Here is a 26613-nt window from a genome sequence, read left to right on the forward strand (position 1 = left end):
TTTTATATTTTTCTTCTTTTTTGCCTGGATGGTTGGGGAGAGACTCATAGCAACATGGAGAATTTTAAAGAGTTCCCAAGGTATTATGAATGACTAATTTGCTTAATTTATTAAGTTTTAATGTTAATGGAATTAATGGGCCTGTGAAAAGAAAAAGAGTTTTAACATATATTAAGAAAATGAAAGGAGATATAGCTTTTTTACAAGAAACGCATTTAGCAGAAACAGAACATAAGAAATTAAAGAGAGATTGGGTTGGAAATGTTATTGCAGCTTCATTTAATTCAAAATCGAGAGGAGTTGCAATTTTGGTTAATAAATCTTTACCAATTAAAATACAAAATGTAATAATTGATTCTGGGGGGAGATATGTAATTATACATTGTCAAATTTTTTCAAAATTATGGACTTTTATGAATATTTATGCACCAAATGAAAATGATGTAAAATTTATACAAGAAGTTTTTTTGAAATTGGCTGATGCACATGATAGAATATTAACAGGTGGAGATTTTAATTTTTGTTTGGATCCAGTTTTGGATAGGTCAACTAAAGTTGCTACAAAATCAAAAGTAACAAAATTAACTTTATCATTAATGAAAGATTTAAACCTGATTGATATATGGAGAAAAATGAATCCAAGAGAGAGAGATTATTCATTTTATTCAAATAGACATAAAACTTACTCAAGAATTGATTTTTTTTTACTATCAAAAAATATTCAAGATAGAGTGAAAAGTGTGGAATATAAAGCAAGAATACTGTCAGATCATTCTCCCTTGATAATGACAATGATAATGATGGATAAGGAGGAATCGATTTATAGATGGAGATTTAATTCAATTCTATTAAAACGTCAAGATTTTTGTGATTTTATGAAAAAACATTCAATTTTTTTTGGATACAAATTTACATTCAGTAGAGGATAAAATTGTATTATGGGAAGCGATGAAAGCATATTTAAGGGGTCAGATTATAAGTTATACATCTAAAATTAAGAAGGAATATGCAGCAGAAATAGATCAGTTGGAAAAAGATATTATAAAGTTAGAAAAAGAATCTCAAAGATACATGACAGAAGAAAAACGAAGACAACTTGTTAACAAAAAACTACAATATAATACACTCCAGACATATCGTACAGAAAAAGTAATTATGAGAACTAAACAGAAATATTATGAATTAGGTGAAAGATCACATAAAATTCTTGCTTGGCAGTTGAAATCAGAACAGGTTTCTAAAACAATAAATGCAATTAGATCAAGTGTAAATAAGGTTACTTATAAGCCTTTAGAAATTAATGAAACTTTAAAAAAAATTTTACACTGAACTATATCAATCAGAATCAAAAAATAAGATTGCTGAGATGGATAAATTTTTATCACAAATAACCCTTCCAAAATTAAATTTGGAAGAACAGAAAGGATTAGATTGCCCTTTACATTAAAAGAGGTTGAAGAAGCTTTAGGATCACTTCAGAGTAATAAATCTCCAGGAGAAGATGGTTTTCCTCCTGAGTTTTATAAAAAATTTAAAGATTTATTAATTCCTCCTTTTATGGAATTAATATATCAGGTGGAAAGAATGCATAAACTCCAACAATCTTTTTTAACAGCGATCATAACTACTGCCAAAAAAAGATAGAGATTCTTTAAAACCAGCATCTTATAGGCCTATTTCTTTGTTGAATACAGATTATAAAATAATAGCAAAAATTTTGTCTAATAGAATATCTAAATATTTACCAAAATTAATACATATGGACCAAACAGGTTTTATTAAAAATAGACAATCAATGGATAATATAACCCGGTTAATTAGTATAATTCATTTGGCACAAAAAAGAGAGGAAATGAGTGTGGCAGTTGCTTTGGATGCAAAAAGCATTTGATAGATTGGAATGGGATTTTTAATTTAAGGTATTGGAAAAATATGAATTTGGAAAATCTTTTATACAATGGATTAAAATTTTAAATACTAATCCTCAAGCTGAAGTAGTTACAAATGGTCAGATTTCAACAGCATTTTGTTTAACGAGGTCAACTAGACAAGGTTGCCCTTTATCACCTGCTTTATTTGTATTGACAATAGAACCATTAGCTGAATTAATTAGAACAGATTCAGATATTGGGGGCTTTAGAGTTAATCAAGAAGAATATAAGATTAACTTATTTGCTGATGATGTTTTGATTTACTTAACAAACCCATTGCAATCTTTGCAAAGATTATCTTTTAGATTGGAAGAATATGGGGAAGTATCGGATTATAAAGTAAATTGGGATAAAAGTGAAATTTTACCTCTTAACAAAGGAAATTATAATCAATGTCGATTAGCAACTCAATTTTGATGGTCAATAAATGGGATAAAATATTTAGGTATTAGAGTTAATAATGATGTAAAAAATTTATATAAACAAAATTATTTGCCATTATTAAAAAAAAGAGGATCTTGATAAATGGATGATGTTACCAATAACATTAATAGGTAGAGTTAATGTTGTAAAAATGAATATATTTCCTAGATTGCAATATTTATTTCAAACTTTACCAATACAATTACCTCAGAAGTTTTTTCAAGAACTGAATAAATATGTAAGGAAATTTCTTTGGAAAGGAAAGATGTCAAGAATATCATTGGAAAAATTGACATGTAAATTTGATTTAGGAGGGTTACAACTTCCGAACTTTAAGAATTATTATAAAGCAAATCAACTTAGATTTATTGCGTCTTTTTTTGATGAAGAAAAACCGGCATGGATTGGAATAGAATTAGATAAGATAGGAGAAAATATACCAGAAGATTTTATATATAAATGGGAATCCAAATGGATATGGGAAAAAAAAGAATCTCCTATATTAAGACATTTGATTGGTTTATGGAATAAGGTAAATATGGACGATGAGATAAAGAAATCTTTATTAGCAAAAAGGACTTTAATTCAAAATAGGCTTATTCCTTTCACAATGGATAATAAACTTTTACATAATTGGTTTCAAAAGGGGATTAAATATATAGGTGACTGTTTTGAAGGAGGTACATTGATGTCGTTTGATCAATTAAAAAATAAATATCAAATATCAAATAACACTCTTTTCTGTTATTTTCAATTAAAAGCCTATTTACGAGAAAAGCTGGGACAAACAATGTTGATGCCAAAACCTAATGAAATAGAAATATTAATTCAGAAAGGAAAAATTAAAAAATTTACATCTTGTATGTATAATTTGATTCAAAAGCAGACAATTAAATTAGGAATTCATAAATCAAGACAAAAATGGGAATCTGATCTGAATGTTAAAATTGATGGAAAAAATTGGTCAAGATTATGTTCTAATAGTATGAGAAATACAATAAATGTTCGACTTAGATTAATACAATATAATTTTTTACATCAATTATATATAACACCACAGAAAATAAATAGATTAAATTCAAATATGTCTGACCAATGTTTTTGATGTAAACAAGAAATTGGTACTTTTTTACATTTTACTTGGTCTTGTTCTAAAATTCAACCATTTTGGATTAATTTAAGACTTTTATTGGAACAAATTATTGGAGTACAACTCCCACATAGTCCATTATTATTTTTATTAGGAGACATTGAAGGGACAATAACGAAATTTAAATTGAATAAGTATCAGAAAAAATTTATAAAAATTGCTTTGGCAGTAGCCAAAAAAGTTATCGCAGTTACTTGGAAATCTGATTTAAATTTAACTATGGATCGTTGGAATAATGAAATACATAGTTGTATTTCACTTGAAAAAATTACGTATAATTTAAGAAATGAATATGAGATATTTTTGAAAACTTGGTCACCATACTTACAAAAGATAGGATTAGATACATAGGTCCTTTGAAGATTAAAATTATAGTAATTGGGGAAAGTGAAAATAAATATCAAAATTATTTTGAACTCCATGGAGCATGTGGGGATCCTCCGATATCCAGGCAATCTTTCTTCTCTTTTCTTTCTTTCTTTTTTTCTCTTTCTTTAGATAAGGGTTAAGGGGGGAGGGTTAATATCATTTTTCTTACTATTTTATCACATTTATTCTTTGTAATCTCTAAAATTCAATAAATAAATAATATTTTAAAAAAAGGATATAGATCAGTTGGAAATGTGGACAGCAATATGGCAGATGGAGTTTAATCTGGACAAGTTTGAGCTGCTACACTAGTGGTCGCCAACCCGTTGATCGTGATCGACTGGTCGATCTTTGAGACTTTCTCAGTAGATCCTGAAAAAAAAGAAAAATAAATACATAAATACTGTTGAGAGATTGTTTCCGGGTCGCGGGGTTTTAGTTCCGTTCTTTCTGCGCATGTGTGTAGCTCCCCCGCCATGCACTACACACTACTATAGTGGTCCCCAACCACTGGGCCACAAGGAAATGATATGAGTCAGCTGCACCTTTCCTCATTCCCTGTCACGCCCACTTTTAAACTTGAACGCACGTGAGGTCATCAGTCGCCTAACCGCAGTGTTACCCTTGAGCCAGGGATCACTGATTTGCCTCAGGTAACCAGTCGCCTCGCGCGGCCGGTGGGAAGTGCTGTTGGTACTGGCCTGGAGCCCAAACAGATGGGTACCAGCTCTAAACCTGTTTACCACACCGAATGTTTGTGGAGAACCCGGTGCTAAAATATTCACAGACAACCTAATTTGTGCTCAGGGTTTGGCAAATAGCAGAGCAGCTACCTCACTGCCATCTACTGAAAGTCATCCCTCGAGCCAAACTTTTTTCGGCCAATAGATCCTATAAGGGGGGGCAGGCGTGGACCCTGTCGCACTCCTCGCTTGGTCAGTCGGTCGCTCTCTCTGGACTGCAACCCTGACACGGGGACCTCCAGCCCTTACCTTGTCCTCTCACCCTACCACGACCAGCCGCACCTGGCTAAGGCGGTGGGTGGCGGGAGGCTGGAGTTCGGGCCCGGAAGCTGTCTAATGAGGCAATGAAGCCCTCAAAACTGCTTTGGTATCCTGAGTCCAAGCACCCTGCACTTAAAGACAAACCCACTTGAGTATTTTCAGCGGAAAAAACGTGAGCAAGCAGGACAGAAGCAGGTGCTGATAGCCACGTAAAATAAATTGCGGAATAGACTGGACATAAGGAACCTCCTTCGAGTATCTCTGTATTCCGGTCGTGATTAAATCCACCCCCCCCCCCCCCGTCAGCTGGTTAACAAGATTATTGTCAATTGTCAGCGGTGCAAAAAAGGTTGGTGACCCCTGGTGTCATACATTATTTCTACTTCCGGGTTGCGGGGTTGTACTTCTGGTCTTTTCTGCCTAGTGCACATGCGTGTGACTAACCAATTTAGGGTCGAGCTTGCCTTTCACTAAGGCTGAGGTAGGGGATCTTGGGCTTAAAAAGGTTGGTGACCACTATGCTACAAGTTGGGAGGTCAAATACAAGAGGAAAGTGTACAGTAAATGGCAGGATTCTCAGGAGTTGATGTATAGAGAATGGTGACACAGGTGGGTAGAGCAGTGAAAAAGGCATTTGCAACGCCTGCCTTTATTGGTTTAGGCTTTGTTAGACTGTACTCGAAGTACTGGGTATATCACTGGATGCCATACTCAGGATGTTGCCTGGCGTGATGGATAGTGTAGGACACTCAGAGATTTATCTAATTACAAGATTGATGTTTTTTTTCTTGCGTAGGTGAGTTTAGAGAGGAGCAATCTAAAGGGGTAACGAACTCAAGATATTCCACACACGCAATGGTGAATGCATGGAATGAGCTACCAGAGAAGGTGGTGGAGACAGATACAACTACATTGTTTGGTTAGGTGCATGGGTAGGAAAAGGTGAAGCCGATAGGGTTCATATAGAGAGGAATCGCGGTCAGCGTTGACGCTTTGATTTGTAATGGTCTGTTCACGTGCTGTATGTGTGTTTCTACTATGTCACCGACCCAGTCAGATGTAAGAAAAACTCAGATTATTCCAACTACAGCCCTTGAGTTCTTGTGTGTGTGTGATGTGTCTGTATGTGTACCTGTGTATTTGATGTACCTGTGTACCCGCGCACACCTAATGTATCTATGTGTGCTTGCGCCTGTGTGTGTGTGTCTGGGTACTTATCAGTCAGGTCTGCTCTGTGTCATTGGTATAGTGTGCTTACTATATTAGCAAACTGCTTTTAACTATTCTTCTAAAGCAGGCATCATTCCTCTTTGAACTAACCTCTGTCTTGTTGCTGCTTAGGGCTCTGAATGGTAGTGATCTTGCTGAGTTCATGGCTACTCATTACAAGGCACCCCGGATAGTTTTGGCAGCATCAGGAGGTGAGTACTGATCCCATAGTCCCTGGGGGCCTGGGTGCACTCTGAGAAGAAGTCAAGGTCTAGGAGAGAGTACAGCGATCTCAGGGGCAAGGCTTGTCAGTCTTAGGGAGCAAGAGTGGGAGCAGGGCTGGGTTGGTAGGGATCTGAAGAAGGTGTTTGAAATCCGTGAAGGGGCACAGTTGATTGAGGATATCCTGTTTCCAGTGACTGGAGTACACAAGGAGAGGGTCAGTGGAGAAAAGAAGCAGGGTCTTTGACAGTTACAGCAGTAGGAGTGGTGAGTCTGAACCAGCAGTGTGAAATGGCAACCAACTACCCATTCACCCCCTCCCCCCATCATTGAGGTCACAACCACCTACCAAATACTGACAAGCATGGAATTGGAGAAGATGTTCCCTATAGTGGGGGAATCTAGGACCAGAGGGCACAGCCTCAGAATAGAGGGATGTCCGAACGGAGATGAGGAGGTATTTCTTTAGCCAGAGAGTGGTAAATCTGTGAAATTGGTTGCCACAAATGGCTGTGGGGAAGACTTTGGATATAATTAGAGTTTGATAGGCCCCTGATTAGTAAGGTCATCAAAGATTACAGAGGAGAAGGCCATAAGACTTAGGAGCAGAATTAGCCATTCAGCCCATCAAATCTGCCCCACCATTCCAACTTCAACTTCTCGTGATGATTGCAGCCTGCCAAATGGGATTGAGAAGGATAATAAATCAGCCATGATGGAATGGCAGAGCAGACTCAATGAGCTAAATGACCTAGTTCTTCTCCTGTGTCTTGGTGTCTTATGTTACCGAGCGACCTCATCAATCCAGTTCCTTTGTCATGTTGCAATTGAATCAGCCACTAGAGGCATATTCCATGTCCCTTCCACTTACTTCCCTTGTTATTTCCTAGACTCTGTCATGCTCTGTCCCCAGGCCCTGACCCCTCCTCCTTTGGGGGCACTTTCTACACCCTTCCTCCGGTCTGAGTAACAATCTTTCTCTTTATTTCCTGTCTCAGACAATTTTCCATCCACATACTACAAACCTTTTCTTTCCTGAGTGGCACTCCTGAGTAAAATCTGTTGATGTGGCTTTTTCATAGAGTACCATTCCTCCCATTAACTTGTACTTTATCAGCTGATTTTCTCTAATTAACTCACATCTCCAAGTGACTGTCTATTTTTTCCCTGGATATTCTTTCCAAAAGTTCCACCACCAAGTTTAAACTCACCAATGTTTGTGAGGTTTATCCCTACAATTGCTGTTAGAACAAGGATTTTCCAGTATTCTGGCAGCTGCCTGTCCAAGAGCCTATTTTGTATGTTGTCCCTCTGAGATGTGATGCAGAATCAGTGTGTGAGAGGGCTGTGAGAGCAAGCTGGAGAACAGATAGACCTGTTGAACTAATTGGAGTGCTCGTTTGATGAGTTAGTACTGATGAGATGGGCCAAATAGTCTGGGTAGTGGGATTTCATATTTAAATGTGTACTGGTGCTGGATGGATTTGGAGATGATGTCTGTGCCTCACTAGTGAGATTGTGCAGTGTGGTCACTGGTGTTGGGTGGTTTTGGAGATGATGTCTGTGTCTCAGTGAAGTGAGATTGTGCAGTGTGGTCACTGGTGATGGATGGTTTGATGGTTTTGGAGATGATGTCTGTGTCTTGGTGAAGTGTGATATTCGAGGTGTAGATGGTGCAGATTAACCTTCTGACCCCTCAGGTGTTCACCATGATGAGCTGGTGGGACTGGCTCGCCAACATCTCGGAGGGATTTCCTGCAAGTACGAAGAGGATGTGGTCCCAGTGTTGTCTCCATGTCGCTTCACTGGCAGCCAGGTCAGTGCTGTTAATTGCTGTTATTTGGTGACCGTCTACTCACTCTGTCGTTTACATCTGTGTCACATACAGGGTGGGCAGTCTCAGACATAATGGTCTGCCCCTGCATTCATCAGCTTCTCTGAAAGAGCCAGGTTGGAGAAAGGGGCAAAACTGATCAGTGTGTGGAGAAGGCAAGAGCTGAGCTCATGCGTTAAAACCTCCACCCCCCCCGGGAAGGACACCAGATCAGCCAATGAAGACCAGGAATCCTGGTCTATCAGACTGCAGTGCCCCAAGGTTGTGTGGTGTTTCGCAGCTCCTTTCCTCCATTGTGTGGTGTTTAGTCATGAGAGTCCCAGCTGATCACTGTCAAGGAGTAGGTAGATGACTCACAAAATTCTGGAGAAACTCAGTGGGCCAGGCAGCATCTGCAGATTTTCTCTTGTCTGAGGCAGGCGACTGGTCAGTTGCAATGGGATGGGGTGGTGAGTGAAATTATTTAAGGATTGCCAAATTTGGATGGAATTACCAAATAGAACCAAAAGCAACATTGGATCCATTGGTCCCTAATGTGGGGCCTGCCTAATCGTTGGTGCAGAGGTCCTCGTGTGGTGACAGGGTCAGGAGGTGTTGGAATGAGTCAGTGGAATTCAGACCAGTGTAGAGAGGCTGTGTGCTGGGTTCTGTAGGAAGTTGATCTCCTGGAAATGGCAAAGTTGTCCTGGAATGGTTGGGGGGTGGGAATCAAATTGAAGAGACTGGGAGAGAGGAGCTTAGTTCACAAATAGAGAAAGCTGGTGTGTGAGGGAGGATAGGCAGGTGACAGAGAAGGGGAGCACTCAGACCGAAGATGTAGGGGAGAAGGAAGAAAAAGATGATAAAGTTGTTTACACCATTAGGGATAAACAGGGATTAAGAGGTGGAGAGTTTCTTAAGTGCATCTATTTTAATGCTAGGAACATTGTAAGAAAGGTGGATGAGCTTAGATCATGGATTGATACCTGGAAATATGATGTTGTAGCTATCAGTGAAACATGGTTGCAGGAGGGGTGTGATTGGCAACTAAATATTCCTGGATTTTGTTGCTTCAGGTGTGATAGAATCGGAGGGACAAGAGGGGGAGATGTTGCATTGCTTGTCAGAGAAAATATTACAGCAGTGCTGTGGCAGGATAGATTAGAGGGCTCGTCTAGGGAGGCTATTTGGGTGGAATTGAGGAATGGGAAAGGTGTAGTAACACTTATAGGGATGTATTATAAACCACCTAATGGGGAGCGAGAATTGGAGGAGCAAAATTGTAAGGAGATAGCAGATATTTGTAGTAAGCACAGGGCTGTGATTGTGGGAGATTTTAATTTTCCACACATAGACTGGGAAGCCCATACTGTAAAAGGGCTGGATGGTTTGGAGTTTGTAAATAGTGTGCAAGATAGTTTTTTGCAGCAAAGCATAGAGGTACCAACTAGAGAAGGGGTAGTGTTGGATCTCCTGTTAGGGAGTGAGATAGGTCAGGTGACAGAGGTATGTGTTGGGGAGCACTTCGGGTCCAGTGATCACAATGCAATTAGTTTCAATGTAATTATGGAGAAGGATAGGACTGGACCGAGGGTAGAGATTTTTGATTGGAGAAAGGCTAACTTTGAGGAGATGCGAAAGGATTTAGAAGGAGTGGATTGGGACAATTTGTTTTATGGGAAGGATGTAATAGAGAAATGGAGGTCATTTAAAGGTGAAATTTTGAGGGTACAGAATCTTTATGTACCTGTTAGGTTGAAAGGAAAGGTTAAAAGTTTGAGAGAGCTATGGTTTTCAAGGGATATTGGAAACTTGGTTCGGAAAATATAGGCAGCATGGAGCAAATGAGGTGCTTGAGGAATATAAAGAATTTAAAAAGAATCTTAAGAAAGAAATTAGAAAAGCTAAAAGAAGATACGGGGTTGCTTTGGCAATTAAGGTGAAAATAAATCCAAAGGATTTCTACAGTTATATTAATAGCAAAATGATAGTGAGGGATAAAATTGGTCCCTTAGAGAATCAGAGTGGACAGCTATGTGTGGAGCCAAGAGAGATGGGGGAGATTTTGAACAATTTATTTTCTTCAGTATTCACTAAGGAGAAGGATATTGAATTGTGTAAGGTAAACGAAACAAGTAGGGAAGTTATTGTAACTATGACGATTAAAGAGGAGGAAGTGCTGGCGCTTTTAAGGAATATAAAAGTGGATAAATCTCCAGATCCTGACAGGATATTGCCTTGGACCTTGAGGGAAGTTAGTGTAGAAATGGCAGGGGCTCTGACAGAAATATTTCAGATGTCATTAGAAATGGGGATGGTACTGGAGGATTGGTGTATTGCTCATGTGGTTCCATTGTTTAAAAAGGGTTCTAAGAGTAAACCTAGCAATTATAGGCCTGTAAGTTTGGTGTCAGTGGTGGGTAAATTAATGGAAAATATTCTTAGAGATGGTATATTATCTAGATAGACAGAGTCTGATTAGGAACAGTCAATATGGATTTGTGCATGGAAGGTCATGTTTGACAAATCTTATTGAATTTTTTAAAGAGGTTACTAGGAAAGTTGACGAGGGTAAAGCAGTGGATGTTGTCTATATGGACTTCAGTAAGGCCTTTGACAAGGTTCCACATGGAAGGTTAGTTAGGAAAATTCAATCGTTAGGTATTAATATTGAAGTTGTAAAATGGATTCAACAGCGGCTGGATGGGAGATGCCAGAGAGTAGTGGTGGATAACTGTTTGTCAGATTGGAGGCTGGTGACTAGTGGTGTGCCTCAGAAATCTGTACTGGGTCCAATGTTGTTTGTCATATACATTAATGATCTGGATGATGGGGTGGTAAATTAGATTAGTAAGTATGTAGATGATAATAAGATAGGTGGCGTTGTGGATAATGAAGTAGCTTTACAAAGCTTGCAGAGATATTTAGGCCAGTTAGAAGAGTGGGCTGAAAGATGGCAGATGGACTTTAATGCTGTTAAGTGTGAGGTGCTACATTTTGGTAGGACTAATCAAAATAGGACATACATGGTAAATGGTAGGGGCTTTGAGGAATGCAGTAGAACAGGGTGATCTAGGAATAATGGTGCATAGTTCCCTGAAGGTAGAATCTCATGTGGATAGGGTGGTGGTGAAAGCTTTTGGTATGTTGGCCTTTATAAATCAGAGCATTGAGTATAGGAGTTGGGATGGAATGTTAAAATTGTACAAGGCAATGGTGAGGCCAAACTTGGAGTATTGTGTACAGTTCTGGTCACTGAATTATAGGAAAGATGTCAACAAAATAGAAAGAGTACAGAGGAGATTTACTAGAATGCTACCTGGGTTTCAGCACCTAAGTTACAGAGAAAGGTTGAACAAGTTAGGTCTTTATTCTTCGGAACGTAGAAGGTTGAGGGGGGACTTGATAAAAGTTTTTAAAATTATGAGGGGGATAGATAAAGTTGACATGGATAGGCTTTTTTCATTTAGAGTAGGGGAGATTCAAACAAGAGGACATGAGTTGAGAGTTAAGGGGCAAAAGTTTAGGGGTAACACAAGGGGGAACTTATTTACTCAGAGAGTGGTAGCTGTGGAACGAGCTTCCAGTAGAAGTGGTAGAGGCAGGTTTGATTTTGTCATTTATTCGATTTGCAATTTGAGAAGGATAAGGGCAGATCGGAGGTGCAAGTGTTGCAATTGAACAAAGGAGACAATGGAGCCATGAGGGACGAGCTGACCAAAGTTAAATGGACGGATATCCTAGCAGAAAAGACAGTGGAACAGCAATGGTAGGTATTCTTGGGAATAATGCACAAGGTGCAAAATCAGTTCATCTCCCGGAGAAGGAAGGATTCAAAGGGGGGAAAGGGGCCACAGTGGTTGACAAAGGAACTCAGAGATTGCATAGCATTAACAAAAAAAGTATGACAGAGCTAAGGTGAGTGGGAAGACAGATGATTGGGAAATTTTTAAGGAACAACAGAACTTAACTAAAAAGGCAATACGGGGAGAAAAAATGAGGTACAAACGCAAGCTAGCCAGGAATATAAAGGAAGATAGCAAAAGCTTTTTTAGGTATGTGAAGAGAAAGAAGATAGTTAAGAACAATGTTGGGCCCTTGAAGAATGAATTGGGTGAAATTGTAATGGGAAACAGAGAAATGGCAGAAGAATTTAATAAGTACTTTAGATCTGTCTTCACTAGGGAAGACACAAGCAATCTCCCAGATGTATGGATGGGCCAAGGACATAGGGTAACAAAGGAAATGAAACAGATTGACATTAGGAAGGAAACAGTGATGAGTAGACTGATGGAACTGAAGGCTAACAAATCCCCAGGTCCAGATGGTCTGCATCCTAGGGTACTAAAGGAGGTGGCTCTGGAAATTGCGGATGCATTGGTAATCATTTTCCAATGTTCCTTAGATTCAGGATCAGTTCCTGAGGATTGGAGAATGGCTAATGTTATCCCACTTTTTAAGAAAGGAGGGAGGGAACAGAGAACTATCCTCCTGTCAGCCTAACGTCAGTAGTGGGGAAGATGCTAGAGTCCATTATTAAAGATGAAATAGTGGCATATCTAGATAGCAGTGATAGGATTGGGCCGAGCCAGCATGGATTTACCAAGGGCAAATCATGCTTGACTAATCTATTGGAGTTTTTCGAGGATGTAACCAGGAAGTTAGACAAGGGAGATCCAGTGGATGTAGTGTACCTCGATTTTCAGAAGGCATTTGATAAGGTCCCACATAGGAGATTGAGATTGGTGGGTAAAATCAGAGCTCATGGCATTGGGGGGAAGATATTGACATGGATAGAAAACTGGTTGGCAGATAGAAAGCAAAGGGTAGCGGTGAATGGGTGTTTCTCGGAATGGCAGGTGGTGACTAGTGGGGTGTCACAGGGCTCGGTATTGGGACCACAGCTGTTTACGATTTAGATGAAGGCATTGAGAATAACATCAGCAAGTTTGCTGATGATACTAAGCTGGGTGGCAGTGTGACATGTGATGAGGATGTTAGGAGAATTCAGGGTGACTTGGATAGGCTGGGTGAGTGGGCAGATACTTGGCAGTTGACGTTTAATGTGAATAAGTGTGAGGTTATCCACTTTGGGAGTAAGAACAGGAAGGCAGATTATTATCTGAACGGTGTAGAGTTAGGTAAGGGAAAAATACAAAGAGATCTAGGAGTCCTTGTTCATCAGTCACTGAAGGTGAATGAGCAAGTGCAGCAGGCAGTGAAGAAGGCTAATGGAATGTTGGCCTTTATTACAAAGGGAATTGAGTACAAGAGCAAGGAAATCCTTTTACATTTGTACAGGGCCCTGGTGAGACCACACCTGGAGTATTGTGTACAGTTTTGGTCTCCAGGGTTAAGGAAGGACATCCTGGCTATAGAGGAAGTGCAGCATAGATTCACGAGGTTAATTCCTGGGATGTCCGGACTGTCTTACGCAGAGAGGTTAGAGAGACTGGGCTTGTACACGCTGGAATTAAGGAAATTGAGAGGGGATCTGATTGCAGCATATGAGATTATTAAGGGATTGGACAAGATAGAGGCAGGAAATATGTTCCAGATGCTGGGAGAGTCCAGTACCAGAGGGCATGGTTTAAGAATAAGGAGTAGGTCATTTAGGACAGAGTTGAGGAAAAACTTCTTCTCCCAGAGAGTTGTGGGGGTCTGGAATGCACTGCCTCAGAAGGCAGTGGAGGCCAATTCTCTGGATGCTTTCAAGAAGGAGCTAGATAGGTATCTTTTGGATAGGGGAATCAAGGGATATGGGGACAAGGCAGGAACCAGGTGTTGATAGTAGATGATCAGCCATGATCTCAGAATGGCGGTGCAGGGTCGAAGGGCCGAATGGTCTACTTCTGCACCTGTTGTCTATTGTCTATTTAAAAAAATTTGGATAGGTATATGGACAGGAAAGGAATGGAGGGTTATGGGCTGACTGTGGGTAGGTGGGACTAGGTCAGAGTAAACGTTCGGCACAGACTAGAAGGGCCAAGATGGCCTGTTTCCATGTTGTTATGGTTATAAGTGGAGGAGCGGAGACACTGGGCTGTGGATCTCTGTGTGTGCAAGCAGATGAATTGGGAGCAGGAATAAATCCTGCCCCATCGTTTAACTAAATTATGGCTAATCTATTGCCCTCTCTCATCTGCTTTCACATTCTGAGTTGCCTCTACCATTAACTTTCAGCTCCTCTGCTTCCCCTGAGAAAGAGAGTGCCAAAGACAACCTTACACCACTTTCAGTGCCAGCCTGTTCTTCAGTAGGAAGCCCACCCCTTCCATTTGTTAGCTTGATAATCCTCTGCTGTGAGCAATGAATGTGCATCTCAGTGCCTGCCTGCACTTCAGCAACTGGAAGGTTTTCCAATATCATCCCTGAGCTGACAGAGGCTGGGAAAAGTCAGGGTGACTGAGGTCTCTGACAGAAGAATTTGTCTCTTTTGGTGAGTGCGCTGAGTTATCAGAGATCAGCAGAAATAGGAGTTAGACGGACACTGAGGTAGAAGAACTCCAAAAAGAGGGCTTGCATTGCACGAGGGGATGAATGTCCTCCCAACTAGGCTGCATTTCTGTGATTCTGAGGGCCAAGAAGATGATAGATATCAGTACAATCTTTGCGTCTAGAACTGAAGTTGCATAAAGTGTTGGTCAACTTCACAAAGTGGGAGAGAAGACCTGTGTGGGTCATCAGTAGACTTCATGCCTTTCTAGCTCCATGTTGCACTGCCTTGCCCGATTCCCGGACACATTCTGGATGTGGCGGTGGGGGAGGGTGGTGGATAGGGTAGGTGTCTGGGTTGTCCTCGTTCTGTAACTGCAGCAGCTCAGTGAGAATGACCGTGCCTATGTCTGGTTACAGATCCTGCTGCGGGATGACGCCATGCCGTTGGCCCACATTGCCATTGCTGTGGAGGGGGCTCGAGCCAGCAGCAGTGACATGGTCCCCCTCTCTATTGCCAGCACATTGATTGGAAACTGGGATCGGACGTATGGCGGGGGAGTGGTGAGTAGCTGTATGTATACATCTCTCCATCTTGTGGCCATACTGACCAGTGTCAGGCACAGCCCAGACAACAGAGTTACATGATGGTTGTTCTCACCGCTGACCCTTACTGGCCCCTCAGTGTCTCTTGTCAGCATGTCCATATCTCTCTCAGTTTCCCCTCATTCTCCTGTAACCTCCAGCAATCTGGTAAGCTACCAGAATTCCTGACTCCACATCTGGACATTTACTTATTCCAGAATTCCTACTGCCCCACAAATGATAATGGTGCCTTTTCAAGCCCCTTAAAACTTGGGTATGCCCTCCCAACACCTCTCTATCTATCTATCCCTCTCCCTACCTCTGACTTTACCTCTCTCTCCCTCTCCCTCTTCCCCTCCCTGAATGTCTGCTGTCTGTCTCCCACCCTGTCACTATCTTTGTCTGTTCCTGTGCCTCTCTCCGTCTGTTCCTCTTCATATATATTGATTTTTGATAGATTATCGTGCTAGAATGTTTACTTGTTGATCTGCTTAGGGAACTTACTCTCTTTGACCCTAGTGACCCTGTCCTGGGAGTGTGTGACAGACCTTGCAGGTGGTTTCCCATCTTCGCTCACCATATCTCCTTGCCTGCCCATCGCCTCCCTCTGGTGCTCCTCCCCCCTTTCCTTCCACGGCCTCCTGTCTCTTTCACCAACTTACTTCCCAGCTCTTTACTTCATCCCTTCCTCTTCAGGTTTCACCTATCACCTCGTGTTTTTCTCTCCCCTCCCCCCCCCCCAATCTTTTAAATCTACTCCTCAGCTTTTTTATCACCAGGAGTCTGGCCCAATCCGTCAACTGTAGTCTTTACGTAGATGCTGTCTGACCCTGCTCTCCCTGTCCAGGGAGTGTGTGACAGGATCTTGCAGGAGATTATTTCATTCTCTCTAACCCTGCTTTCTCTCCTCTGTAGAATCACTCGAGTCATTTGGCCAAGATTGCAGTGGAGAATAAGCTGGCTCACAGTTTCCGCTCCTTTAACACGTGTTACTCGGACACAGGGCTCTGGGGAATACAGCTGGTGTGTGATGGACTGAACATTGAAGACATGTTGCATTTCACCCAGGGAGAGTGGTGAGTGTGTGTTGCTCCAACTCCAGCAGTGCATGCATTCCCCCTCTACCTCTCAGCTCAGTTAATCACTCCTGGAGAGGGGATAGTTCAGTGGAACAGAGTAATGAACAGGGAATCTATGATGGAAAAGTCTGGTGAATGGCCGTAGATATTCAGTGATATGATGTTGACCACTTGTGTTGGATACTGTCGGGGGGTGGGGGGGGGGGGTGCGTGTCCTAACAGAGGAAAGTTGCGGTGGGCGAGTCTCTGGCACTGAGTCTGGCTCTGTGACTCAGAAGTGAAGTGGGGGGGGGCGGGGGTAGAAAGAGGCACGCTGTGGTGATAGGAGATTCGTTAAGTAGGAAACAGACAGGGGATTCTGTGGGCAAGAATGAGGTTCATGGATAGTATGTTGCCTTCCAGGTGTTAGGTCCAGGGTATCTGGCATCGTGCCCTCAGCACTCTTAAATGGGAGGGTGATCAGCCAGAAGTCATTGTCCATGTAGGTACCAATGACATGGGTAGGATGAGTGACAAAGTTCACCATAGGAACTTCAGGGAGTTAAGTGCTAAGTTAAAGAGAAGGACCTCCAGGGTTGTGATCTCAGGATTGCCACCTGAGGTAATCCTGCTAGTGAGGCCAGAACTAGGAAGATTATACAGTTTAATACATGGCTAAGGAGTTGGTGTAGGAGGGAGGGCATAAGATTTTTGGATCATCGGGCTCTCTTCCAGGGAAGGTGGGACCTGTATAAAAGTGACAGCTTGTACCTGAACTAGAGGGGTCTAATATCCTAGCGAAAATGTTTGTTAATGCTGCACGGTTGGGTTTAAACTAGAGTTCCAGAGGCATGGGAACCAGAGTGCCAGAACAGTTAGTGGAGAGGTTCTGAAGGCAGATGTTGGTAAGACCATAAACAAAAACAAATTTAGGAATCAAAAGGTTGAGCATGGTGCAACTAGTGTCCTGTACGGCCTATATTTCAATGCAAGAAGTATTGTAGGAAAGGTGGATAATAGTGCTGTAGATGAGGTAGCTGGTTTACAAACAGAGGCAATGTGTAGTGAGGAGAGGCTGTTGATAGGGCAAAATTGCAGTCAACAGGATGAGTTCCAACGTAAAAGGTGGACAAAATCGAAAAGGGTGAATACAGGTCTGAAGGTGTCATATTTGTGCGCAGTATATGGAATAAGGTAGATGAACTTGTAGCACAGTTGCAGTTTGACAGATAAGATGTAGGCTTCACTGAATCAGGGGTGAAAGATTATAGCTGTGAACTTAATGTCCAAGGAAATGTATCAAAGGGACAGGCAGGTGGTTGCTCTGTTGGTTAAAAATCATTAGAAAGAGGTGACATAGGGTCAGAAGGTGTTGAATCATTGTGGCTAGAGCTAAGGAACTGCAAGGATAAAAAGACCCTGATGAGAATTGTATACAGACCCCAAACAGTAGTAAGGATGTGGCCTACAAGCAACAACAGAAGATAGAAAATGCATGCCAAAAGGGCAGTGTTACAGTAGTCACGGGGGACTTCAATACGCACGTAGATTGGGAAAATCAGGTTGGTACTGGATTCCGGGGGTGGGGGGGGGGGGGTGGATTTTCTACAGTACCGAAGAGATGGCTTTTTAGAGCAGCTCGTGGTTGAGCCCACCAGAGGATCAGCTCAGAGGGTGTCATGCAATGAAACAGAATTGATTAGAGACCTTAAGGTAAAATAACCCTCAGGAGCAAATGATCATAAAGTAATTGAATTCACCCTGAAATTTGAGAGTGAGAAGTTAAAGTCAGATGTATCAGTATTACAGTGGAGTAAAGGGAATTACAGAGGTATGAGAGAGGAGTTGGCCAGAATTGATTGAAAAAGAACACTGGTAGTGATGACGGCAGAGCAGCAATGGTTGGAAGCAATATGAAAGGTACATGATATATACATCCCAGAGGAAGAAGTATTCTAAAGGAAAGATGACATAACCATGACTAACAAGAGAAGTCCAATCCAACATAAAAGCAAACAACACACACACAAAGTGCTGGTGGAACGCAGCAGGCCAGGCAGCATCTATAGGAAGAAGTACAGTCGACGTTTCAGACCAAGGTCCCTCGTCAGGACTAACTGAAAGAAAAGAGGGCATATAATAGAGCAAAAATTTGTGTCAAAGTTAGAAAATTGGAAAACCTATAAAAACAAATTGAAAGCAACTAAAAAGTCATTAAGAGGGTAAAGATGGAACATGAAAGTAAGCTAGCCAATAATATTAAAGAGGATACCAAAAGTTTCTTCAGATACATAAAGTATAAAAGAGAGGTGAAAGTGGGTAATGGACTGCTGGAAAATGATGCTGGAGAGGAAATAATGGAGGACAATGAAATGGCGGACGAACTAACTCAATATTTTGTATCAGTCTTCACTGTGGAAAACACTAGTAGTATGGTGGAAGTTCCAGATGTCAGGGGGCATGAAGTGTGTGAATTCACCATAACTAGAGAGAAGGTTCTTGGGAAACTGAAAGGTCTGGTCACCTGCACCAGATGGTGAACACCCCTGTTTTGAACGGGGTGGCTGAAGAGATCGTGGAGGCATTAGTAATGATCTTTGAAGAATGATTAGATTCTGAAATGGTTCCAGATGACTAGAAAATTGCAAATATCACTCCAATCTTCAGTAAGGGAGAGAGGCAGAAGAAAAGAAATTAAAGGCCAGTTAGTCTAGAGGTTTGAAGGTCTTTGGGGTGCTTGGAGGCGCATGATAAACGAGGCCACAGTTAGACAAAGGAGATTTAGTTGATGTTGTGTACTTGGATTTTCAGAAGGCCTTTGACAAGACAGCATACATGAGGCTGCTTAACAAGCTACAAACAGATGGTATTATAGGAAAGATTTCTGCATCGTAAAGCAATGGCTGATTGGCAAGAGGCAAAGAATGGGAAAGGTGTAGTAACACTGATAGGAGTGTATTATAGGCCACCTAATGGGGAGCGTGAGTTGGAAGAGCAAATGTGTAAGGAGATAGCAGATATTTGTAGTAAACACAAGGTGGTGATTGTGGGAGATTTTAATTTTCCACACATAGATTGGGAAGCTCATTCTGTAAAAGGGCTGGATGGTTTAGAGTTTGTGAAATGTGTGCAGGATAGCTTTTTGCAACAATACATAGAAGTACCGTCTAGAGATGGGGCAGTGTTGGATCTCCTGTTAGGGAATGCGATAGGTCAGCTGACAGATGTATGTGTTGGGGAGCACTTCGGGTCCAGTGATCACAATAGCATTAGCTTCAATATAATTATGGAGAAGGACAGGACTGGACCTAGAGTTGAGATTTTTGATTGGAGAAAGGCTAACTTTGAGGAGATGCGCAGGGATTTAGAGAGAGTGGAATGGGTCAAGTTGTTTTATGGGAAGGATGTAATAGAGAAATGGAGGTCATTTAAGGGTGAAATTATGAGGGTACAGAATCTTTATGTTCCTGTTCGGTTGAAAGGAAAGGTTAAAGGTTTGAAAGCGCCATGGTTTTCAAGGGATATTAGAAACTTGGTTCGAAAAAAGAGGGATGTCTACAATAGATATAGGCAGCATGGAGTAAAGGAATTGCTCGAGGAATATAAAGAATGTAAAAGGAAACTTAAGAAAGAGATTAGAAAAGCTAAAAGAAGTTACGAGTTTGGTTTGGCAAATAAGGTGGAAGTAAATCCGAAAGGCTTCTACAGTTATATTAAAAGCAAGAGGATAGTGAGGGATAAAATTGGTCCCTTAGAGAATCAGGGTGGTCAGCTATGTGTGGAGCCGAGGGAGATGGGAGAGATTTTGAACGATTTCTTCTCTTCGGTATTCACTAAGGAGAAGGATATTGAATGGTGTAAGGTGTGGGAAACAAGTAAGGAAGTTATGGAACCTATGACAATTAAAGGGGTGGAAGTACTGGCGCTTTTAAGAAATTTAAAAGTGGATAAATCTCCGGGTCCTGACCGGATATTCCCCAGGACCTTGAGGGAAGTTTGTGTAGAGATAGCAGGAGCTCTGACGGAGATCTTTCAGATGTCATTAGAAACAGGGATTGTGCCGGAGGATTGGCGTATTGCTCATGTGGTTCCATTGTTTAAAAAGGGTTCTAGAAGTAAGCCTGGCAATTATAGACCTGTCAGTTTGACATCAGTGGTGGGTAAATTAATGGAAAGTATTCTTAGAGATAGTATTTATAATTATCTGGATAGACAGGATCTGATTAGGAGTAGCCAGCATGGATTTGTGCGTGGAAGGTCATGTTTGACAAACCTTATTGAATTTTTTGAAGTAGTTACGAGGAATGTTGACGAGGGTAAGGCAGTAGATGTAGTCTATATGGACTTCAGCAAGGCCTTTGACAAAGTTCCACATGGAAGGTTAGTTAAGAAGGTTCAGTCGTTAGGTATTAATGCTGGAGTAATAAAATGGATTCAACAGTGGCTAGATGGGAGATGCCAGAGAGTAGTGGTGGATAATTGTTTATCGGGATGGAGGCCGGTGACTAGCGGGGTGCCTCAGGGATCTGTTTTGGGCCCAATGTTGTTTGTAATATACATAAATGATCTGGATGATGGGGTGGTAAATTGGATTAGTAAGTATGCTGATGATACTAAGGTAGGAGGTGTTGTGGATAATGAGGTGGGTTTTCAAAGCTTGCAGGGAGATTTATGCCGGTTAGAAGAATGGGCTGAACGTTGGCAGATGGAGTTTAATGCTGAGAAGTGTGAGGTTCTACATTTTGGCAGGAATAATCCAAATAGAACATACAGGGTAAATGGTAGGGCATTGAGGAATGCAGTGGAACAGAGAGATCTAGGAATAACAGTGCATAGTTCCCTGAAGGTGGAGTCTCATGTAGATAGGGTGGTGAAGAAGGCTTTTGGAACGCTGGCCTTTATAAATCAGAGCATTGAGTACAGAAGTTGGGATGTAATGTTAAAATTGTACAAGGCATTGGTAAGGCCAAATTTGGAATATTGTGTACAGTTCTGGTCACCGAATTATAGGAAAGATATCAATAAATTAGAGAGAGTGCAGAGACGATTTACTAGGATGTTACCTGGGTTTCAGCACTTAAGTTACAGAGAAAGGTTGAACAAGTTAGGTCTCTATTCATTGGAGCGTAGAAGGTTGAGGGGGGATTTGATCGAGGTATTTAAAATGTTGAGAGGGATAGATAGAGTTGACGTGAATAGGCTGTTTCCATTGAGAGTAGGGGAGATTCAAACGAGAGGACATGATTTGAGAGTTAGGGGGCAAAAGTTTAAGGGAAACACGAGGGGGTATTTCTTTACTCAGAGAGTGATAGCTGTGTGGAATGAGCTTCCTGTAGAAGTAGTAGAGGCCAGTTCAGTTGTGTCATTTAAGGTAAAATTGGATAGGTATATGGATAGGAAAGGAGTGGAGGGTTATGGGCTGAGTGCAGGTAGGTGGGACTAGGTGAGATTAAGAGTTCGGCATGGACTAGGAGGGCCGGAATGGCCTGTTTCCGTGCTGTGATTGTTATATGTTATATGGTTATATATGGTGGGGGGGTATTATGGGCTCAGGGCTGGGTCACTGACAGTATATGGTGGGGAGGGTGAGTACGGGCTCAGGGCTGGGTCACTGACAGTATATGGTGGGGAGGGTGAGTACGGGCTCAGGGCTGGGTCACTGGCATTATATGGTGGGGAGGGGGAGTACGGGCTCAGGGCTGGGTCACTGACATTATATGGTGGAGGGGTATTATGGGCTCAGGACTGGGTCACTGGCATTATATGGTGGGGAGGGGGAGTATGGGCTCAGGGCTGGGTCACTAGCATTATATGGTGGGGAGGGGGAGTACGGGCTCAGGGCTGGGTCACTGGCATTATATGGTGGGGAGGGGGAGTATGGGCTCAGGGCTGGGTCACTAGCATTATATGGTGGGGAGGGGGAGTACGGGCTCAGGGCTGGGTCACTGGCATTATATGGTGGGGAGGGTGAGTACGGACTCAGGGCTGGGTCACTGTGACATTAGATGGTGGGAGGGTGAGTACAGGCTCAGGGCTGGGTCACTGGCATTATATGGTGGGAGGGGGAGTACGGGCTCAGGGCTGGGTCACTGGCATTATATGGTGGGGAGGGTGAGTACGGGCTCAGGGCTGGGTCACTGACAGTATATGGTGGGGAGGGTGAGTATGGGCTCAGGGCTGGGTCACTGACAGTATATGGTGGGGAGGGTGAGTACGGGCTCAGGGCTGGGTCACTGACATTATAGGGTGGGGGGTATTATGGGCTCGGCTGGGTCACTGACAGTATATGGTGGGGAGGGTGAGTACGGGCTCAGGGCTGGGTCACTGTGACATTATATGGTGGGGAGGGTGTGTACGGGCTCAGGGCTTGGGTCACTGGCATTATATGGTGGAGAGGGTGAGTACGGGCTCAGGGCTGGGTCACTGTGACATTATATGGTGAGGAGAGTGAGTACGGGCTCAGGGCTGGGTCACTGTGACATTATATGGTGGGGAGGGTGAGTACGGGCTTAGGGCTGGGTCACTGGCATTATATGGTGGGGAGGGTGAGTACGGGCTCAGGGCTGGGTCACTGTGACATTATATGGTGGAGGGGTATTATGGGCTCAGGGCTGGGTCACTGTGACATTATAGGGTGGGGGGTATTATGGGCTCAGGGCTGGGTCACTGACAGTATATGGTGGGGAGGGGGAGTACGGGCTCAGGGCTGGGTCACTGACATTATATGGTGGAGGGGTATTATGGGCTCAGGGCTGGGTCACTGGCATTATATGGTGGAGAGGGGGAGTACGGGCTCAGAGCTGGGTCACTGACAGTATATGGTGGAGGGGTATTATGGGCTCAGGGCTGGGTCACTGTGACATTATATGGTGGAGGGGTATTATGGTCTCAGGGCTGGGTCACTGGCATTATATGGTGGGGAGGGTGAGTACGGGCTCAGGGCTGGGTCACTGACAGTATATGGTGGAGAGGGGGAGTACGGGCTCAGGGCTGGTTCACTGTGACATTATATGGTGGGGGGGTATTATGGGCTCAGGGCTGGGTCACTGGCATTATATGGTGGAGAGGGGGAGTACGGGCTCAGGGCTGGGTCACTGTGACATTATATGGTGGAGGGGTATTATGGGCTCAGGACTGGGTCACTGGCATTATATGGTGGGGAGGGTGAGTACGGACTCAGGGCTGGGTCACTGGCATTATATGGTGGGGAGGGGGAGTACGGGCTCAGGGCTGGGTCACTGACAGTATATGGTGGGGAGGGTGAGTACGGGCTCAGAGCTGGGTCACTGACAGTATATGGTGGGGAGGGTGAGTACAGGCTCAGGGCTGGGTCACTGTGACATTATAGGGTGGGGGGTATTATGGGCTCAGGGCTGGGTCACTGACAGTATATGGTGGGGAGGGGGAGTACGGGCTCAGGGCTGGGTCACTGTGACATTATATGGTGGAGGGGTATTATGGGCTCAGGTCTGGGTCACTGGCATTATATGGTGGAGAGGGGGAGTACGGGCCCAGGGCTTGGGTCACTGGCATTATATGGTGGGGAGGGTGAGTACGGGCTCAGGGCTGGGTCACTGACAGTATATGGTGGGGAGGGTGAGTACGGGCTCAGAGCTGGGTCACTGACAGTATATGATGGAGAGGGTGAGTACGGGCTCAGGGCTGGGTCACTGTGACATTATATGGTGGGGAGGGGGAGTACGGGCTCAGGGCTGGGTCACTGTGACATTATATGGTGGGGAGGGTGAGTACGGGCTCAGGGCTGGGTCACTGGCATTATATGGTGGGGGGGTATTATGGGCTCAGGGCTGGGTCACTGGCATTATATGGTGGGGAGGTCGAGTACGGGCTCAGGGCTTGGGTCACTGGCATTATATAGTGGGGAGGGTGAGTACAGGCTCAGGGCTGGGTCACTGGCATTATATGGTGGGGAGGGGGAGTACGGGCTCAGGGCTGGGTCACTGTGACATTATATGGTGGGGAGGGTGAGTGCAGGCTCAGGGCTGGGTCACTGGCACTATATGGTGGGGAGGTCGAGTACGGGCTCAGGGCTTGGGTCACTGGCATTATATAGTGGGGAGGGTGAGTACAGGCTCAGGGCTGGGTCACTGGCATTATATGGTGGGGAGGGGGAGTACGGGCTCAGGGCTGGGTCACTGTGACATTATATGGTGGGGAGGGTGAGTGCAGGCTCAGGGCTGGGTCACTGGCACTATATGGTGGGGAGGGGGAGTACGGGCTCAGGGCTGGGTCACTGACATTATATGGTGGAGGGGTATTATGGGCTCAGGGCTGGGTCACTGGCATTATATGGTGGCGAGGGGGAGTATGGGCTCAGGGCTGGGTCACTAGCATTATATGGTGGGGAGGGGGAGTACCGGCTCAGGGCTGGGTCACTGGCATTATATGGTGGGGAGGGGGAGTATGGGCTCAGGGCTGGTTCACTAGCATTATATGGTGGGGAGGGGGAGTACGGGCTCAGGGCTGGGTCACTGGCATTATATGGTGGGGAGGGTGAGTACGGACTCAGGGCTGGGTCACTGTGACATTAGATGGTGGGAGGGTGAGTACAGGCTCAGGGCTGGGTCACTGGCATTATATGGTGGGAGGGGGAGTACGGGCTCAGGGCTGGGTCACTGGCATTATATGGTGGGGAGGGTGAGTACGGACTCAGGGCTGGGTCACTGTGTCATTAGATGGTGGGAGGGTGAGTACAGGCTCTGGGCTGGGTGGTTTCATCTGCTTCTTGTTCCTTCCTCATGTTTTATACTTTATGCTTAGGATGCGGCTCTGCACAAGTGTAACCGAGAGTGAGGTGACCAGGGCTAAGAACATCCTCAAGACCCATCTGGTCGCCCAGCTGGATGGTAAGGAGATGGGGAATGGGAAGAGTTCATTGCAGTCCGTCGTCCAAACTGGGTGGCCGGGGTCCATGTTTACATGGTATCTTGCCACAGTCCTTATCAACCAGGTCAGGCCCACTTTGTTCCTGAACAGCTAGTAGCCAAGAGGACAAGTATAGGGAACCCTGGTGTTAAGGATTGGATAGACGATAAGACCACAGCGCATAGGAGCAGAATTAGGCCATTCAGCCCATTGAGTCTACTCTGCCATTCCATCATGGCTGATCTGAATGCCACTCAACCCCATACACCTGCCTTCACACCATATCCTTTGATGCCCTGACCTATCAGGGAGCTATCAACTTCTGCCTTAAATATATGGACTACAGACCTGGCCTCCACCACAGTCTATGGCAGAGCCTTCCACAGATTCACTATTCTCTGGGTAAAAAGAATTCCTCCTTACCTCTGTTCTAAAAGATCGCTCCTAAATTTTGAGGCTGTGCGTTCTGGATACTCCACCGTAAGGAAACGTCTTCTTCACATCCACCCTATCTAGTCCTCTCAACATTTGGTAGGTTTCAATGAAATCCCCCCACGTTCTTCTAATTACCAGTGAGTACAGGCCAAAAGCTGCCAAACACTACTCGCATGTTAACCCCTTCATTCCCTGAACCATTTGTGAACCTCCTGTGGATTGTTTCCAATGACAGCACATCCCTTCTGAGATATTAGGGCCCACAACTGTTGACAATACCTCCACTGTGGCCTGACTAGTGTCTTATAAAGACTCAGCATTACCTCCTTGCTTTTCTATTCCCCTTGAAATAAATGCCAACATTGTATTTGCCTTCTTGACCACAGACTCAACCTGTAAATTAACCTTCTGGGAGTCTTGCATGAGGACTTCTAAATCTCTCTGCACCTCCGAAGTTTGAATTTTCTCCCATTTAGATAATAGTCCACACTATTGTTCATTTTACCAAAATGCATTATCATACATTCCCCCATTATATTTCATTTGCCACTTTTTTGCCTGTTGTTCGAATTTATCTATGTCCTGCAGCACTACCTACCCCTCCACCTGTCTTCGTATCATCTGCAAACTTTGCCACAAAGCCATCAATTCCGTTATCCATATCATTGACAGACAATGTAAAAAGTAGCAGTCCCAATACTGACCCCTGAAGAACACCACTAAATCACTAGCAGCCAACCAGAAAAGGCCCCCTTTGTTCCCACTTGCTGCCTCCTGTCTGTCAGCCATTCCTCTATCCATGCCAGTATCTTTAGTGTAATGCCATAGGATTTTATTTTGTTAAACAGCCTCATGTGTGGAACCTTATCAAATGCCTTCTGAAAATACAGAGAGTGCAAGTAAAGGGTTGGCCTGTTTGGCAGATAAAATTTGTATGGACTATTTACAAAGGAAAGTGAGGAGACACAGCGGGGGCCTCTACTTACTGGAATTCAGAAGGATGGGGGGGGTGGTTCTGGTGACATCATCGTCGAGAATGGCAGCTTAAGTCACAAGCTCCTCCAGAAAAATGCGTATTAAGCCTCGTTATTCC

At 43.6% G+C, this 26613-nt stretch overlaps 1 protein-coding gene across 1 annotated transcript in view; it reads left to right on the forward strand.

The window, feature by feature from the left end:
- LOC140741684 (cytochrome b-c1 complex subunit 1, mitochondrial-like) overlaps positions 1-26613 on the forward strand; it is a 63830-nt gene that overhangs the window by 26138 nt on the left and 11079 nt on the right. The window contains exons 6-10 of the mRNA XM_073071962.1: positions 6219-6298; positions 8009-8124; positions 14977-15120; positions 16057-16217; positions 24981-25066. Coding sequence (XP_072928063.1) covers positions 6219-6298; positions 8009-8124; positions 14977-15120; positions 16057-16217; positions 24981-25066 — 587 coding nt within the window. The remainder of the gene's footprint in view (positions 1-6218; positions 6299-8008; positions 8125-14976; positions 15121-16056; positions 16218-24980; positions 25067-26613) is intronic.

Source organism: Hemitrygon akajei, chromosome 19 (assembly GCF_048418815.1).
Source record: "Hemitrygon akajei chromosome 19, sHemAka1.3, whole genome shotgun sequence".
Lineage (NCBI taxonomy): Eukaryota > Metazoa > Chordata > Chondrichthyes > Myliobatiformes > Dasyatidae > Hemitrygon > Hemitrygon akajei.